This window comes from Mizuhopecten yessoensis, unplaced genomic scaffold (assembly GCF_002113885.1).
Source record: "Mizuhopecten yessoensis strain PY_sf001 unplaced genomic scaffold, ASM211388v2 scaffold10951, whole genome shotgun sequence".
In the NCBI taxonomy this organism is placed as follows: domain Eukaryota; kingdom Metazoa; phylum Mollusca; class Bivalvia; order Pectinida; family Pectinidae; genus Mizuhopecten; species Mizuhopecten yessoensis.
In genome coordinates this window covers 702,369-722,005 of record NW_018408803.1, presented here as the reverse complement: position 1 = coordinate 722,005, position 19,637 = coordinate 702,369, and the positions used below count along the sequence as shown (strand labels likewise).

The following is a 19,637-nucleotide window of genomic DNA, read 5'->3' as shown; positions in this document are numbered from 1 at the left end:
CCCCCTGTGATAGCTATGTGATGCAAGGGAGGCAGGAATGTTGCCACAGCCCCCTGTGATAGCTATGTGATGTAAGGGAGGCAGGAATGTTGCCACAGCCCCATATGATAGCTATGTGATGTAAGGGAGGCAGGAATGTTGCCCCAGCCCCCAGTAATAGCTATGTAATGTAAGGGAGGCACGAATGTTGCTACAGCCCCTTGTGCTGTGAAGTTAAATTTGGGTCTTTGTTTATTTGTTAACATTAATACATATCGTATATTCACATCCATAATTGTTTATATCGCTCAGAGCCTTGCCTGCCTTATAGCCAGTACCAAGCTCATTCGATATTTGTATACACGAGTTATTTCCCCTTAATCGCAATACACTTCACTTTACCTTATTGCTGAGTAGGGGAAGAGTTTACGCTAGACTTTTTGTTTTACACTATAGCTTTGTTCTATAAAAGAGGCAAAATTAAAATCTAGTCTCATATGGAAACATATGAGCTATATGGAAGATACAACATTACTACAGTCCCTGTGATAGCTATAAGCTTAATAAGAAGAAAAGAAATACGATGGAATTCTCTCGAGGCACAGATGTCCTTAAAAACTACTGTAACAGGAAAGAGAATAATTTGCTTCCACCGGGGATCGAACCGTCGATCTGCAGGTTCCTAGTCGGACGCTCTAGAAAGCTAGAAGGCGACCGTAATCCTATGTACAATTATAACCTGCCACACTACTCTCCCCCTTTTAAATGTGTTCGCCCTCGAACACCACAACCCATGTTCTAACTCCCTGTCACCATAGGGAGGGCCACGGACACCATTTCTAACAGGAAAGAGAATAGTTTGCTTCCACCGGGGATCGAACCCTCGATCTCCAGGTTCCTAGTCGGACGCTGTACCACTGAGCTAAAGGAAAATCTCCTCTAGCTCGAAGCTAGAAGGCGACCGTAATCCTATGTACAATTGAACCCTGCCACACTATGATATAATTATTTCAGAGGACAGGAATCCTTATAACTATTGTGGCTTTATATTGGAGGATGGGGATCCTTATAACTACGGTGGCTTTATCTTGGAGGCCAGGAATCCTTATAACTACGGTGGCTTTATCTTAGAGGAAGGGGATCCTTATAACTACTGTGGCTTTATCTTGGAGGACAGGAATCCTTATAACTACGGTGGCTTTATCTTGGAGGACGAGGATCCTTATAACTACGGTGGCTTTATCTTGGAGGATGGGATTCCTTATAACTAGGGTGGCTTTATCTTGGAGGACGAGGATCCTTATAACTACGGTGGCTTTATCTTGGAGGACAGGAATCCTTATAACTACGGTGGCTTTATCTTGGAGGACGAGGATCCTTATAACTACGGTGGCTTTATCTTGGAGGACAGGAATCCTTATAACTACGGTGGCTTTATCTTGGAGGACGAGGATCCTTATAACTACGGTGGCTTTATCTTGGAGGACAGGAATCCTTATAACTACGGTGGCTTTATNGAGGACGGGGATCCTTATAACTACTGTGGCTTTATCTTGGAGGACAGGAATTCTTATAACTACTGTGGCTTTATATTGGAGGACGGGAATCCTTATAACTACGGTGGCTTTATCTTGGAGGACGAGGATCCTTATAACTACGGTGGCTTTATCTTGGAGGACAGGAATCCTTATAACTACGGTGGCTTTATCTTAGAGGACGGGAATCCTTATAACTACTGTGGCTTTATCTTGGAGGAAAGGGATCCTTATAACTACGGTGGCATTATCTTGGAGGACGGGGATCCTTATAACTACGGTGGCTTTATCTTGGAGGACGGGAATCTTTATAACTACTGTGGCTTTATCTTAGAGGACGGGAATCCTTATAACTACGGTGGCTTTATCTTGGAGGAAAGGGATCCTTATGACTACGGTGGCTTTATCTTGGAGGTAAGGGATCCTTATAACTACGGTGGCGTTATCTTGGAGGATGAGGATCCTTATAACTACGGTGCCTTTATCTTGGAGGACGGGAATCCTTATAACTACTGTGGCTTTATCTTGGAGGACGCGGATCCTAATAACTACGGCGGCATTATCTTGGAGGACGGGGATCACTTCAGTGCCTGTTTCGCATAAAGAAAGATAACTCTTGAAAGCGTGAGAGTATATCACACCGAAAATTGAAAACCGGTCTAACCCGAGGAAGACAAGTAAATTAATCAATACCAACATAATTCGATATGTCAACACTACAACAGTATATATTTGAGGGGGGGGGGGGGGGGGGGGGGGTTGGCTATACCCTCGTTGGATGGTACCTAGATGATACTGTGATCTTAACGTCAGCGAGTGTAATTGTCCTTTCCAGCCATTCTGAAAACAGCGCCAAATTAGACGGCGCGGGAACTCGTACCAAGATTTTAAATATTGATAGCTAAACATGTGTAATAGGAGCGGGAAAATGAACGGTCACACTGGGATTCGAGCCCGGAACCATTTGAACTCTAGACGGACGTTCTACCAATTAAGCTATCTGGTCGGCGGCGAACGACTTAGTCTAGTTCCGCTACATTCCCTCCTTCTTTTTCTACTTCTTCGCCCCCGAAGACAACACTTTTTACAACCCAGGTTCGGGTATACCCTTGCCAGATTTGTCACAGGCAACATTTGTATAATAGGTATGGGAAAATGGACTGCCAGACCGGTATTCGAACCCAGAACTCTCCGAACTGTAGGCGGACGCTCTACCAATTGAGCTAGCTGGTAGGCGGCGATCGACCCGGTCCAGTTCCGTTACACATACTCACGTAATATACAAACACTCCTGTTAATTACAATATGGTGGGATTAATTAATTCTATATATGTTAGAAATGCTGTCCAAACTCTTCGATATGCTTGTACAACCGTACGTTTGGAAACATCTTCCTTATAATCCTTCTGATCCACTTTCTCAGTAACAATGCTTAATACAGCTGAATTAATAAATGGTTTTCGTCATCATATAAAACTGCTAATTATATGTCCGTCTAGTTCAATTCTTTCAATATTGTATAATTGTACTGACCACCGCAAAATTTCAGACCATTATGAGAAACGTATAAAAAGCAATAATTATCATGAAAAATCATAAGAGAAATTTTAATAGATTAGCGCAAGACTAAATTGGCATACCTTCAAAACATGCGATAGAAAACAATCTACAGAAACTTCCATTGGCGCTGTTATAATTTAGCGTTATATTTCAAGCGCGAATAAACTTTAAAATAAGAGCACCGCCAAAATAAGAACGTCTACAGTATTTGATTATCTGTGAGACTAATTTTTGGTTCTAATAAAGTTTTAATTCCTTGTCGACGCGTTGAAATTTAAGTAACATCATTCATGAACTAATACAATAGTATGTGTATTTAAAGGCAAGAATACCATTATTTCATTTAAACGAAACGTATATTATTAGCGTTTTGTTCAGGAACCGAGGTGACCGGATGAAAAATGCCCCACTTAATATGTACATATACCTCAAAAGTGTATGCTGTATGGGTTCATGTGGAACATTTTCTCTTACACTCACATCAATGATGAAAACACAATGGTTGACATTTAGATCATTAAGACAGTCTCCTTAGATAATTGGTAAACAACACTATGCAGAGTTCATTTTCCGTCAAATTGGTTGATATTTCAAAGTTTAAGTTACCATAGCAACCAGTACACTTTCAAAAAAAGTGGTGNATCAACTCGACATAGTTGCATAACAATTATATGAAAGTTTCAACGAATTTTGCTGGTTAATTGCGAAAGTGTGGAGCCACCTTAAAGATTGATCTTGCTTTGGTCGATTTCTTGGTGTGATAAATTGAGTTGATCTTGACACAAATTAAATGAAGAAACTTAATATAAAAACGATTGATACTTTACTCCCGATTTGATTTTATCTAAAAATGCAATATCAAATGAAATAGTTGTAAAAATCGCAACAGGTATAAATTATATTTTACGTTAATCATGTACTGTATCACCAAACTGTTGAATTCAAACATGCAGTAAAAATATACAATTTTGTGTCTTTGGACAATTATTAAGTGACATAAGTTCAATATGTGAGGATATTGAGCAGAATATTCTGAACGATAAAAGTAATGCCATTAATATTCGAGGGTTAAATTCACATGTGCAGGATCCGCTCCCCGGTGGTTTTTGGACGTTATAAGTGAAATTTCATCAAATATCTGGTGCCCAGCAGTTTTGCTGCATTTTCTTGTTTGAGAACATTTACAAATTGTTATCAAATTATTCTCAATTTCTTCTAGGGTATTCTCATACTGACAACCCATGATACTACATTTATCACGCTACCAGTAGGTGGTAAAACGTAGTATATAGATGATAATGAATAAAGTATTTGATGGTATACGATACTATTTATAGACTAATAACTGTAGCCAGGAGATATTGGTCGGATTTGATCCACATCCTGTCGCCCTGGTCAAGCTGTGTCAAAGCCGTCGTTGAACAAGCGCCGATGTAACGTTTTCTTGAAAGATAAAAAATTGACCACTTTTCATAGAAATAAATTTTACAAATTTATCATGATGTATCTAACACATATAGCCCGGGCTGTCACAGGTGAAAATGCTCGATGCAGATGATATCGACAGCGACAAATGTGATAATCTGTTCGGGGACGACATTGTTTACCCTTTTACCCCTATGCAACTTTAGTAGACTCTACTATGCATTGATCTGGGTGAGTCCATTGTGGTCTACAGTGGGTAAGTGTGTGAGAAAGACTGGCCGGAAATGCCGACTGAAGAGCCGCGGGATCTGTAACAAAAATATAATATAAGTACATCGTATTGGCATCCTCGATATCCAGGAGTTTCGCTCACATTCACTCTCTGCATCTATGGGATATGTCATAGCAAAACTGAAGGCACGCTGTTAGCTATTTGATTGGTCTCAGGTAAAATAAACCTGACCAATCGCTAGGCTGATACATGTCCTTTGAAGATTACAAATTAGCAACACCCGACTTCAAAGCCTGTCATTTTTTTCCGTTACGTGACCGCGAGTTTCTTTTGATGTACATCAAAGGATCGAACTAGTCCTCTTGTCTCATCAACAACGTGGCGCACACTGAGCCTTCAATTTTGCTATGACATATTCCAGGGGTGCAGAGAGCGTAAGTGAGCGTTACCCTGGATATCGATGATGATTGTATTGTATGCACCTTCTGAAAGTAAATAACTTTACATAGCGGAAATCATTCTCGTTTTTTTTTTTTTTATCTATAAAGGATATAAAAGGATAAAGATTCAGTAGTATAATTTTGCAGGTATTATTTTCAATTACATGATAATGAGATAACATTGTACATTTCCCTGTCGACACCATCATATGGAAAAAGACAACCTAACATTTTCTAAAAGAGCTATGATTCGGGAATTTGGACCCCCTACCCCGAAAAAACCCATAAACCCAACAAACAAAAAACAAAACAAAACCCAGAAAGTGCTGACAATACACAAAATAGCATTTCCCCTAAATTATCCGTTTCAGATTTTAATGTTAAACGTCATATATCTAATAAACATTTTATGTTTGGAGAGTATATGATTTCAAAACCAAGTCTCTTTCCTAATATGATCGCCTACAAATAATATATGAGACATCAGATACAGAAAAGAATATGAGATACCATATCAAGTAATAATACTATCTTATGATATTTATATTATCAACTGCGCACATGTAAAGTTCAAACAAAGAAGCGCGGGAGAAAATAATACTCACGGTGCGGATCAACTCCTCTGAAAACTTTTTCCGCTTTGGTGTCCTCTTCCGGATGAACTGTTGATGTTCCCAAACAGGCTTCTTGTTATATTACTAACTCGTTCTCTATATAATCAATCCTGGTTTTCATCAATCTGTTTTCTACTTTCAGTTTCTCAAATTCATTTTCAAAAGAATCTACCTTTGTTTTCAAGGACCTGTTTTCTACTTCCAAAAGCTCAAATTCAGATTTCAAAACTTAATTTGTGATAAAGCGGTATATAAGAACCTCGAATTATTATTATTAATAGATCGGTTTTAGGGTTTATATACTGTACTCTGTTTATAGATAGCAGTAATCAGGTTCAGGACAAACTTCCTTGAACATGTTTCTTTAAAAGGAGGTCAAAATAAGTTTAAACATATCGAAGCATCACACATTTTACAGGATTAGATAACAATGTAGGTCGAACAGACACGCGACAGTAAGCGTTTTCTCACAAAGGAGGGTCAATGATGTATCGTCTCGATGCAAAGAACAAACAAAATTCACTTTAGATCATTTGTGTTTCGCGAAATATAAATTTATAAATATGATTATTAAAAGTTGAAAAAAAACGTGTTTCAAAATTGTTCCTTACTTAGCTGAAATTGTATGGATGACCTGAAAAGACATTCATTTATTTTTTTATGAATTCGTGTGTTTCACGCCAATACGACGCCTGAATCACAACCATAATCTTAATTAACAAATATTTTGTAATTTAATTTAAATTAATCATTAAAACCTATGCCGTACGTACAGTGTTCACTAATTCAGAACCAGACTCACTTTAAAATCCTCCACAATACGACGTCTGAATACTAAATGTGGACGTCATTCGCAAACAGTTAGTAATTCTCATCATTTACTCGCCAAATGTTTGTTATATTTTGATTGTCTATACCTTTGCTGTATGTACATTGCTCACAAAGTCTGAGACCAAAAGAGTGTCAAATAGTGTTCGACAAACGTATATTTACTGACAATGACGTCATCCTGATTTATGCTAATGAAGATTTAGAAGTTCTTAGGGTACTATAATCATTGGCCACTATTACATTGGCGCGTTTTCTACTTCGCTCAGGTACGATACATTTGTCTTAACAAAGGAAAACATATCTCTTGTACTGCTTTATTCGAAAACGTCACTGATTGAAAACTCATAGTCAGAGGATCGTAAACTAAATTTCCGAACATATTGATAAACGCCATTTAATTTTTGAACTGACATTATAACATCTTAATGAGAAAAAAACCAATGGTCAATTACTTAAAACACCAATTCAAAGTTTGTTGACATGACAAATTTATTTACATAGGCAACAAGTTTAGAACCAAGGTATCTATGTATCCGTGCTTGTGTTTAACATCTCAGTTTTGAATTCTAGGATAAAGAAGGAACCCGGAAAAGTAGCTGTAGCCTGGATAGATGAGATCTCCTGTAGAGTGGTACTGATCACTCTTTATCAACACGGTGTCGCCCTGGTCAAGCTGAATTAAAGCTGTCGTTGATTCAGAACCAAGGTACCCTTTGTTACCAACGTAAACGTAGTGCATTGATTGACCATTTTTATATAACCGTAGTTCGACATATTTGTCGCTATATATTGTCAAGGTTAAATGAAACACATACAGACCAGGAATGTCACAAGTGAAAACACCAGTGGTAGGGTTATATTGGTTACCGATGTTAATCTCAGCGAGGTCAAACGGAATAATCTGCTCGGAACCAACATTGGTAAGTTTGTGAGTCAGCCTGGCTTTGAATGCCGATTGTGGAGCAGGGGGATCTGTAAAAAAATGAGTACCGTAGTATATTTTTTTCTTTGTATTGGTTCTTTGTATGCATTTTTCGAAAGTAAAAATGGTGCTTTAAACTACTATACAATTTTGTCCATATTTCAGATTGATTTGTTGATAAAACAGCAATATATGCTTGTCTTTCCGTCATCACCGTAAACTATCATAAAGCTGTTAATTTATGTGCAAGTTAGAACCATGCAAACGTGTGCTCTAAATCAAACCGAAAGCAGTTATATATATAAAAACAATGATATCGATGTTTCACGAACATTATTTCAATATCTATGTCCCATGCCGTCAATTTTATTTTCCGATATTTTGATATGACTGTTCTCGCTTTTATTTATGTAGCCATCGGCGTCCATATTAAACAGTATTGATTAAAAAAAAGAACAGAATCACGAGACCAAATCATACTCACGGTATGGAGCAACCCTTCGGAAGTCCTTGTCCACTTTGGTATCATTCCCTGGGTGGTCAAACGATGTTACTGATGCGGCAGATTTTAGTATGTCTATCTCTTTCTCTATGGAATCAACTTTGGATTTCAAATGTCTGTTTTCTACTTCTGATCTTTCAAATCTAGATTTTAAAACTTCGTCGGCTGTCAATTCTTGTTTCGAAAATGATAACGTCTGTTGGTCAGGGAATCTGAATCCGTCAATCTGTCAATAAAACACTGAAAAACACAATGAGATTTACTGTGCCGTCGATATCAAAGAAACGGCAACACAGTTTTGATTGTATACTAGCGGAAAAAATAAACTGTGCATGCGGGGAATTGTTATAGAACATGTATTATCAACTGTATATACATAAAAATTCTCACACATGTTCGAGTATGACACACACGCTATCCGTGTGTCATTGACAGTTTTTCCCGTGCAGTTTGCTCTCTATAGGCGTTGACCAGTTTGCACGTTTTTCTCGTCCAGCCATCCAATTCAACAATGAAAGTTTATTTTTCAACTGTTGGGTCACTCTGTTGAGACCAGTGAACAGTAAAAACAGCATTATAACGTTTTAATTTGTGATTAATGCTATGCCGAGGCTCAATGAAAATGACCGCCTCCGGATTATTGGTATGCTTCAAGCTGGTATGGGCCAAGCCGTTGTTTCTACACGTTTTCATGTCCATCGAAACACAATCCGGGATTTGTGGAGACGACATCAATAGTTTGACCACGTCGGCGATCGACCTCGTGCGTCCCGGGACGTCCACGTGTGTCGTCACGTCAACAGGACATCCATATTCGGCTTGTCCATTTGAAATATCGCTTCCAAACGGCAAGTTTGACTGCACGGACAATCCCTTGGTTGCTACCAATAAGCCCGAGAACTGTACGGAACCGATTGCGTGAACAAGCTATCCGTCCGCGACGTCCTGCAATCCGCCCAGTTCTTCTGCCACGTCATCGTGTAGCACGTCTGGACTGGTGCAGAAGGCATCTGCGATTTACTCGACGGAATTGGGCAGGCATTTTGTTTACGGACGAGTCGCGAGTCCACCTGGATAGTAGTGACGGCCGTTCCAGAGTGTATCGTCGTGTTGGGGAACGTTTCCGTGACGCGTGTGTGGTACAACGACGTTCTTTCGGTGGAGGTAGCGTTATGATTTGGGGCGGCATCAGAGCCAACGGGAGATTTCCTCTGGTGGTTGTTAACGGGCATTTGAACGCGCTACGTTACCGTGACGAGATCCTCCGGACCCACGTCGTTCCATTCGTGCAAGGGCAGCAACGTTACATTAACGCTGCAGCGGGACAACGCCAGGCCAAACACAGCTCGTGTCGCTATAGACTTTCTAGCCCAGCAGAACGTTGACGTGTTGCCCTGGCCTGCTGTATCCCCCGATCTGTCGCCCATTGAGCACGTCTGGGATGAAATGAAGCGCAGATTACGGGCATTACCTAATCGACCGGTGACGTTGGCTGATTTGGCTGCAGCGTTGGAACAGATCTTGATTGCCATCCCACATGCATTCTTGAATCGTCTGATAGGCTCCATGCGTCGACGTTGCCAGGCTTGCATTCAGGCAAACGGTGGACATACGAGGTATTAACTTTGTGAACTCAGTATTGAACCCTGCTGTGTTTACGTCACTCCTTAGCGGAACTTATTGATTCCATTAAGGAAATGGAATGCAACTGTTAATAAATAACAAATAAATTGTCCCTGAAAACCTTGTTGTTCTACGTCATACACATTTATTTTATAACACATTTTAGGCATGCACAGTTTCTTTTTTCCGCTAGTATATAATATAAATAATGTTCGAACCTTGGAAATAAAATTCCTTTTCCTATCAAGGTTTTTCTTTTCTTTCTTTTTAATTAGCAAATATTCAGTTATTTTCATCAATTACTCGTCCAATCATTTGCTCTATATACATTGCCCACAAAGTCAGAAACCAAAGATTCCAAACGGTGTTCGACAAATGTATCATTACTGACAATGACGTCATCCTGTTTTATGTAATGTAGATGTAGTAGTGTTAAACTGTATAACCATTTGCCACCATTCCTATGTTTCCTCCTACTCCTTACTAGGTTTTTCCTGGCTTTGTTCAGGAACGAAAATAATATGTAATTACTAACATAGAGAATACATACACTAATAACGGGATCGCCACCTGAAATATCGCATTCGTCGAAAATTGCCTTCACAAGACGGCTTTCTGCATCAAGACATTATAATAAAGATTTGTCAATTATTAAAAACGTAAATTTAAATTTTGTTTAAATGACGAATTTATTTACATAATATCAATGCATTCGTGCTTGTGTTTAACAATTCAGTTTTGAGTTCCAGAATAAAGAAGGAACCCGGAAAAGTAGCTTTAAGTAGAGTCGATCAGATCTCCTGTAGAGTGGTACTGGTCACTCTTTATCCACACAGTGTCACCCTGGTCAAGCTGAATTAAAGCTGTCGTTGATCCAGAACCAAGGTACCCTGTGTTAGCAAGGTAAAAGTTGTGCATTCTTTGACCATTTTTAATGAAAAATAGTTCCACAGATTTATCCTTAAATGTTGTTATTGTCAAATGAAACACATACAGACCGGGAATGTCACAGGTGAAAACACCAGTGGTAGGGTTATATTGGTTACCGATGTTAACCTCAGCAGCGTCAAACTTAATAATCTGGTCGGGACCAACATTGGTAAGTTTGTGGGTCAGCCTGGCTTTGAATGCCGATTGTGGAGCAGGGGGATCTGTAAAAAAAATGAGTACTGTAGTATATATTTTTCTTTGTATTGCATCTTTGTATGCATTTTTCGAAAGTAAAGAAAAAATGTTTTATACTCCTAGCAGAAATAAATCTATTGATCCATAAATAAAGAATATATTTCGCTACAGTTGCAAAAAAATAATCTGTACAATATGATCCATATTTCCGATTGATTTGTTGATGAGACAGAATATATAATTGTCTTTCCGTCATCACCGTAAACTATCATTAAGCTGCTAATTTATGTGCAAGTTAGAACAATGCATAAGTGTGTTCTAAATCAAATCGAACAATGCATAAGTGTGTTCTAAATCAAATCGAAATCAGTTATATATATAAAAACAATGATATCGATGTTTCCCGAACATTATTACGATATTTATGTCCCATGCCGTCAATTTTATTTTCCGATATTTTGATATGACTGTTCTCGCTTTTATTTATGTAGCCATCGGCGTCCATATTAAACAGTATTGATTAAAAAAAAAGAACAGAATCACGAGACCAAATCATACTCACGGTATGGAGCAACTCTTCGGAAGTCCTTGTCCACTTTGGTATCATTTTCTGGGTGGTCAAACGATGTTAGTGATGCGGCAGATTTTAGTATGTCTATCTCTTTCTCTATGGAATCAACTTTGGATTTCAAATGTCTGTTTTCTACTTCTGATCTTTCAAGTCTAGATTTTAAAACTTCGTCGGCTGTTTTAAAAACAGAAATTTCATGTTTCAGATCTGAATTTTCTTGTTTAAGTCTAGATTCTATCTCGGCCATACGTCACGTACAAGTTTATCTATCACAGAAGTCAATTCTTGTTTCGAAAATGATAAAGTCTGAGAATCATCATTCTCTGTTGCCGACAAGCTACCTAACAATGCACGCAATCAGGAGCTTTGCTAAAAGCGCCATAATCACTCTGGATCTGTCTTTGACGATATGGACTTGGAATTTGTAAAACCTTATATACTGTAAAATTTGTATACATGTAGCTATCAGTTGACACGATCAGGACTAACCTTCGATGTTTATACAAAAACTTGGCCAATCTATTCTGAACATTTCGTGCCTTTTTCCATTGCAAGATAAAACCTAGTTGAAGGCCGAACAGACCTGCGACACCTGATGTTTCCCACCAATTATGAATCAGGGATAGCTTACTACAGTGATTGCTCACACAGTCATTTCATTAGTAATGAGAAAATTTCATTTTTTTGACACGTTAATTTATATAGTTCTAAAACTAGTCTATTTTGCTTAAAAGTTGTCTACCAATAATATGTTTTAACATCAGAAATTTCCAAAAAAAAATACAACCGGTAAATTTGTCATATAACACTTTTGATCCAAAAATAGAGAAACATAGCTTTCTTTCCACTTTTCCTTTAACTTGTGTTTTTTTCATGACCAAAGGTCCTCGAGTCTTGCTATTTGGCAAGTAGGTTGTTCACGTGAATGGATTTAAGTTTTGTAAACGTTGATGACCTTGACCTTCATTCAAGGTCACACAAATCAAATGTGTTAAATTAAAAGAATTGTATGGGGAGTCAGACATGGATACCTTTTCTTGCTTTATTTGTTTAAAGTTAAGCATATATGTCACTGACATACTTCCTGTACTCCTTCCCCATGCCAAAACATACTTTCATACCAAATAGGTAATAGTTATCATATCTAAAAACTGTCGATGAAATTGACCCCCTAGTTTTCGAGGACATGTCCGGACAAGGATTTTTCAACAAAGAGCCATAACTTTGTAAAACAAAGTGTCAGAATGAAAAAATAATACCTGGATCCACAACGTCATGTGACAGTTATCATATCTGGAAACTTTCATTGAAATTGGTCCATTACTTTAGAAGGAGTTGTCCGGCCAAACTTTTTCTACAGACAGACAGACGGACAGACAAGCTGAATCCAGTATACCCCATAACTTCGTTGCAGGGGGTATAATAAAGTGTATAATAGTTTTACTATTAAGATTATTTTATTGTTTTTATATCATTGCATATTTTTGTGTATAACACAATCTGTACCTTAAGTCATTACTGCTGCACATAACTTTAAAACATGCGTAATATAATAATATGTTTAAGTATGATACAAATTACTTGAAATTTGGCATTGATCATGTTTGACATGCAAAAAAGTACTTTACCGGTTTTTATATTACATAAAAATGATTCTGTAGACAGAATACATATATAGAAAGTTTTTAAAGAAGTTTAAAATATACACTACCATTGTAACTATATATAGGCAAGTTGACAATGTTGGTTATATTGAAAATTTTGTGAAAATTTTGCATGTTTTCCTAATTAAAAGTATTCCTACGCTTACTTCATGTATACCAATATGACATATTTAATATCAAAATAACAGTAATTTTATCCACTGTACACTATCATAATTCATTTTCAAAAACACATTCGCCTGTGACATGTATCTGTCCTTTTGTAAGGATACCCCCGTCACTCAACCTGGTGTTATGCAAGGAGGTCCACTACGGTTATCAATAGCGATTATGAATAATCATATATGCAGTTATTGATCATTTTCATGTACCTACATATGGCAAAAGAATAAAAGAAATCAAAGTGGAGGCCAAATGTTGACCCCACCTTTCCGATATTTGAACTCTTTTATTGAGGTAGCGATTTAAAATAAAAGAGAATCACGAGAGCAAATCATTCTCGCGGTATGGAACTCTTCGGAAGATCATAACATCTTAGTGAAATAAAGATGTCAATTATTTAAAACACCAATTTAACGTTTGATGACATGACGAATTTATTTACATAGGCAACAAGTTTAGAACCAGGGTGTCTATGTATTCGTGCTTGTGTTTAACATTTCAGTTTTGAATTCTAGGATAAAGAAGGAACCCGGAAAAGTAGCTGAAGCCACCATAGATCAGATCTCCTGTAGAGTGGTACTGATCACTCTTTATCCACACGGTGTCGCCCTGGTCAAGCTGAATTAAAGCTGTCGGTGATCCAGAACTAAGGAACTCTTTGTTAGCAAGGTAAAAGTTGTGCATATATTGACCATTTTTAGTGAAAAACAGTTCGACATTTGTATCGCCATATATTGTTATGGTTAAATGAAACACATACAGACCGGGAATGTCACAAGTGAAAACACCAGTGGTAGGGTTATATTGGTTACCGATGTTAATCTCAGCATTGTCAAACGTAATAATCTGCTCGGAACCAACATTGGTAAGTTTGTGAGTCAGCCAGGCTTTGAATGCCGACTGTGGAGCAGGGGGATCTGTAAAAAAATGAGCACAATAGTGTATTTTTTTCTTTGTATTGCATCTTTGTATGCATTTTTCGAAAGTAAAAAAGGTGCTATAAACTACAAGAAGAAATAAATCTACTGATCCATCAATTTAATTTTCCGATGTTTTCATATGACTGTTATGGCTTTTATTTATGTAGCCATCGGCGTCCATATTTTACAGTATTGATCGAAAATAAAATAGAATCACGAGACCAAATCATACTCACGGTTTGGAGCAACTCTTCGGAAGTCCTTGTCCACTTTGGTTGTCCACTTTGGTATCATTCCCTGGGTGGTCAAACGATGTTACAGATGCGGCAGATTTTAGTATGTCTATATCTTTCTCTATGGAATCAACTTTGGATTTCAAATGTCTGTTTTCTACTTCTAATCTTCCCAGCCTAGATTTCAAAACTTCGTCGGCTGTTTTAAGAACAGAAATTTCATGTTTCAGATCAGAATTTTCTTGTTTAAGTCTAGATTCTATCTCGGCCATACGTTCACGTACAAGTTTATCTATAACAGAAGTCATTTCTTGTTTCGAAAATGATAAGGTCTGAGAATCGTCATTTTCTGCTGCCGACAAGCTACCTAACAATGCTAACGCAATCAAGAGCTTTACTAAAGACGCCATAATCCCTCTGGATCTGCCAGTGACGATATGGACGTGGAACTTCTAAATGTTTATATACTGTTATATTCATAGCTATCAGTAGACAAGATCAGGACTAACCTTCGATGTTTATACAAATAGTGGGCCAATCTATTTTGAACATTTCGTGTCATTTTTCATTGCAAGATAAAACCTAGTTGAAGGCCGAACAGACCTGCGACACCTGATGTTCCCCACCAATAAATGAATCAGGGATAGCTTACTATAGGGTTTTCATCACACAGTCAAACACTTATTTATCGCGATTCATAAATTTTCACGTTATTCATATGGAATGTAGATAACCGATACCAAAATCATCTCGAATGTATATTAGTGAAAACCAAGGAAATACGTGGAATTTTTCTCACTTTGATTTCTTGAATCCAATCCTCGCCAAGTTGACGTATGAATCACAATCTATTGTGAATATAATATTTGCTCATAGTTACTGATCATCATCAGTTAGTAATAGTTGTTTTACCGTTTGTAGATAAGAAATGCAGTTACTATTATAGAGAATACATTATTTTGATTACGCATTCGTTAATTGATTCCTTTTAATGAGTTTTAAATTTGACATCAATCGGTGTTCTTCAATTATCGGAATTATATTACAAAACCGTTTAGCAATCATATTTCAAAATTACTTTTTCGATAGTCACGTGATAAAAAGCAATCTTATTTATATTTCTTATGTATGTAGTCCAGGATTCGGACATTATACCGCGATTGTTTAGCTACAATATAATAAGTAATAAGAATTTCTGACTATTTTATATTAATTACAAAATAACATGACAATTTTTATTTTCCTTTTCATCTATTTTTTTAATATTTTTCAAACACGATATTCATTATTGTCTTCAAAATACAAAATATAAATATATTTCACGTTGTTTTTTAATCATTGGTATGGATTGAAAGTTACTGATTAAATACACAAGAAGGAAAATAATTATTAAGATCATCCGTAAAAGAAAAACACATGCACAAAAAATAAAACCAACATGCAATGATTCTAGTTATGCCTGTTGGTCAGGGAATCTGAATATGTCAATTTGTCATTAAAACACTGAACAACACAATGATATTTACTGTGCCGTCGATATCAAAGAAACGACAACACAGTTTTGATTGAATAGTGTAAATAATGTTCGAACCTGGAAAATAACATTTCTTTATCCTATCAAGATGCTTTCTTTTCTTTCTTTTTCATTAACAAACATTCAGTTATTTTCATTATTTATTCGTCCAATGTTTCATACATTTTGATTATTTATACATTTGCTCTATAGACATTCTCACAAAGTCAGAAACCAAAGATTCCAAACGGTGTTCGACAAACGTATCAGTACTGACCATGACTAGTCCGAATTATTCTGACGGTTTATCGACTTTTTTAATATCGGTCTGTCGTCGATTAACGTCAGAACTCCGGCCCTCTATACTATGCGGGAAATATGCGACCCGCGCCCGGAGCGCACTTCAAACTGATATTTTAGAAACAAATCGTCACTTTCACACACATGTCGCACATGGATCGAAAGATCTGTTCTTTATGTACACGATGAAATACATAGCATGCCTAAAACAATCAATACAATCACTAAAAACATTTTTTTTCAAACTTACTCTGTTTTACTCTAGTTTTTTGGTAGCCCCGCCTTCTAATGTCACGTGACTAAAAACTCGCCGGCCTACGTCATACCGTTGGGAAATACCTTTGGTAACGCGAGATCTCGTCAAGTCATGTGACATTGCCCATGGCCTAATTTTCATTAAAAACATGGGTTGGTATAGAAAACATTGGAAAATACTTTTCGTAATGATCTTTGAAACATGTTATTGATACCACCTAGTGCATAAAGAACAGATCTTTCGATCCATGTGCGACATGTGTGTGAAAGTGACGATTTGTTTCTAAAATATCAGTTTGAAGTGCGCTCCGGGCGCGGGTCGCATATTTCCCGCATAGTATAGAGGGCCGGAGTTCTGACGTTAATCGACGACAGACCGATATTAGAAAAGTCGATAAAACGTCAGAATAATTCGGACTATGACCATGACGTCATCCTGCTTAATGCAATGTAGATATAGAAGTATTAAACTGTATAACCATTTGCCACCTTTAGTATGTTTCCTCCTACTCCTTACTGGGTTTTTCCTACCTTTGTTAAGGAAGGAAATAAAATGTAATTACTTACTAAGGTAATAAATACACCAATAACAGGATCACCACCTGAATTTTCGCATTCGTGGAAAAATGCCTTTACAAGACGGCTTTCTGCATCAAGATATTATAATATCTTAGCGAAATAAAGATTTGTTAATTATTTAAAACACCAATTCAAAGTTTGTTGACATGATGAATTTATTTACATAGGCAACAAGTTTAGAACCAGTGTGTATATGTAATCGTGCTTGTGTTTAACATTTCAGTTTTGAATTCTAGGATAAAGAAGGAACCCGGAAAAGTAGCTGTAGTCATCATGGATGAGATCTCCTGTGGAGTGGTACGGATCACTCTTTATCCACACGGTGTCGCTCTGGTCAAGTTGAAGCAAAGCTGTCGTTGATCCAGAACCAAGGTACTCTTTGTTACCAAGGTAAAAGTTGTGCATTGATTGACCATTTTTATATAACCGTAGTTCGACATTTGTATCGCCATATATTGTTATGGTTAAATGAAATACATACAGACCGGGAATGTCACAGGTGAAAATACCAGTGGTAGGGTTATATCGGTTACCGATGTTAAGCTCAGCAGCGTCAAACTTAATAATCTGGTCAGAACCAACATTGGTAAGTTTGTGAGTCACCCTGGCTTTGAATGCCGATTGTGGAGCAGGGGGATCTGTAAAAAAATGAGTATTGTAGTATATATTTTTCTTTGTATTGCATCTTTGTATGCATTTTCGAAAGTAAAAAAGGTGCTATAAACCACTAGAAGAAATAAATCTACTGATCCGTCAATGAAGAATATATTTGGCTACAGCTAAACAAAAACAATCTGTACAATATTGTCCATATTTCCGATTGATTTGTTGATGAGACAGCAATATATACTTGTCTTTCCGTCATCACCGTAAACTATCATAAAGCTGTTAATTTATGTGCAAGTTAGAACCATGCAAACGTGTGCTCTAAATCAAACCGAAAGCGGTTATATATATAAAAACAATGATATCGATGTTTCACGAACATTATTGCAATATCTATGTCCCATGCCGTCAACTTAATTTTCCGATATTTTGATATGACTGTTTTCTCTTTTAGTCAGGACAGGTGACCATTGGCGCCCACATTAAACAGTATTGATTGAAAATAAAATAGAATCACAAGACCAAATCATACTCACGGTATGGAGCAACTCTTCGGAAGTCCTTGTCCACTTTGGTATCATTCCCTGGGTGGTCAAACGATGTTACTGATGCGGCAGATTTTAGTATGTCTATCTCTTTCTCTATGGAATCAACTTTGGATTTCAAATGTCTGTTTTCTACTTCCAATCTTCCAAATCTAGATTTCAAAACTTCGTCGGCAGTTTTAAGAACAGAAATGTCATGCCTCAGATCAGAATTTTCTTGTTTAAGTCTAGATTCTATCTCGGCCATACGTTCATGTACAAGTTTATCTATAATAGAAGTCAATTCTTGTTTTGTAAGTGATAAAATCTGAGAATTGTCATTCTCTGCTGTCGACAAGCTACCTAACAATGCAAACACAATCAGGAGCTTTGCTAGAAACGCCATAATCCCTCTGGATCTGTATGTGACGGTATGGACGTGGAACTGGTAAGGGTTTATATACTGTATTATTTATAGCTATCAGTTGACACGATCGGGCTTCACCTTCGATGTTTAAACAAAAAATGTTCCAATTTATCCTGAACATTTCGTGCCATTTTTCATTGCAAGAAAAAAAGTAATTGCAGGCCGAACAGACCTGCGACACCTGATGTTTCCCACCAATAATGAATTAAGGATAGCTTACTACAGTGTATTTATCACACTGTAAAACACTTATTTTTCGCGATTCTTAAATACATTTTCGCGGTATTTCCATGGAGCGTAGTTTACCATACCAAATAATTCTCAAATAGACATTAGTTAAAACTAAGGAAATGGTGGTTTTTCACTTTGGTTTCTTGCATCAAATTCTTGCCAAGTTGACATATGAATAACAATATATGTGAATAATATATGTTCGCTTCTAGTTAATTATCAATAGTGGTATTTAATTGCTATTTGAATATTTGAAATGAAGTTACTGTTTTAGATGTCACATTCCCTTTTTAAAACGTTCATAACGGTACACACCAATAGTACTAATTCTAATTCATTTGAAATGTAACACGGCATTTGATGCGTAAAACGAAATAATTTCTGACGGTATCACTACGATATAACATCTAAAAATGTCTCGTTTGCATAGGAAGCCCGGATGGCTAGTGTGTATGACGTCAGTTATCCCGAATGACTCAGACATGTCATGAAATTGATTTTAATTACTTCACGAACAATACCGTGACCCCGAAAGGTCACTGTAATTTCGACTCACATTGAATGTTTCTGACGTCAATAAACCATTGCAGATAGACCAAGATTTTGAGGAAAGGCACAAAAATATTTTAGATTCGTCGTTTCTTTCAGTGTTTTTAGCTTATTTGAATTAGAGCGGAGATAACCCTACAATAGGATTATCCCCATCCTCGATACCCCAGGGATTACACTCTCTGCGCCCAAGCAATGTCATAGCAAAACTAAAGGCATATGGCAAACCATATGATTGGTGTCAGGTAAAACAACCTGACCAATCGCTAGGCTGATACCTGTCCTTTGCAGATTACAGGGGAGCCAGTCAAAGCC

The 19,637-nt window shown here is 37.2% G+C and overlaps 3 protein-coding genes across 4 annotated transcripts; all 3 read right to left on the bottom strand.

The window, feature by feature from the left end:
- Positions 1-7,104: 7,104 nt before the first annotated feature.
- On the bottom strand, positions 7,105-11,957 carry LOC110464004 (complement C1q tumor necrosis factor-related protein 5-like). 2 transcript variants are annotated; one of them, XM_021519007.1, is made up of 2 exons: positions 11,351-11,957; positions 7,105-7,588 (listed from the first exon to the last, which is right to left on the bottom strand). In XM_021519007.1, the coding sequence occupies exons 1-2, from the start codon at positions 11,604-11,606 to the stop codon at positions 7,170-7,172; spliced, it is 675 nt and encodes a 224-aa protein (XP_021374682.1). In that variant the 5' UTR covers positions 11,607-11,957; the 3' UTR covers positions 7,105-7,169. The 2 variants fall into 2 exon arrangements, 1 of the variants encoding a protein (XP_021374682.1); XR_002464457.1 differs by lacking the exon at positions 11,351-11,957 and adding an exon at positions 8,023-8,171 and having other exon boundaries at positions 7,509-7,588.
- Positions 10,349-14,784, bottom strand: LOC110464005 (protein HP-25 homolog 1-like). The gene is made up of 3 exons (XM_021519008.1): positions 14,342-14,784; positions 13,998-14,102; positions 10,349-10,814 (listed from the first exon to the last, which is right to left on the bottom strand). The coding sequence occupies exons 1-3, from the start codon at positions 14,397-14,399 to the stop codon at positions 10,441-10,443; spliced, it is 537 nt and encodes a 178-aa protein (XP_021374683.1). The 5' UTR covers positions 14,400-14,784; the 3' UTR covers positions 10,349-10,440.
- A 2,347-nt stretch (positions 14,785-17,131) lies between these two features.
- On the bottom strand, positions 17,132-18,533 carry LOC110464039 (complement C1q tumor necrosis factor-related protein 4-like). The gene is made up of 2 exons (XM_021519050.1): positions 18,128-18,533; positions 17,132-17,623 (listed from the first exon to the last, which is right to left on the bottom strand). Exons 1-2 carry the CDS (start codon positions 18,519-18,521, stop codon positions 17,205-17,207), a joined length of 813 nt encoding a protein of 270 aa, XP_021374725.1. The 5' UTR covers positions 18,522-18,533; the 3' UTR covers positions 17,132-17,204.
- Positions 18,534-19,637: the final 1,104 nt, after the last annotated feature.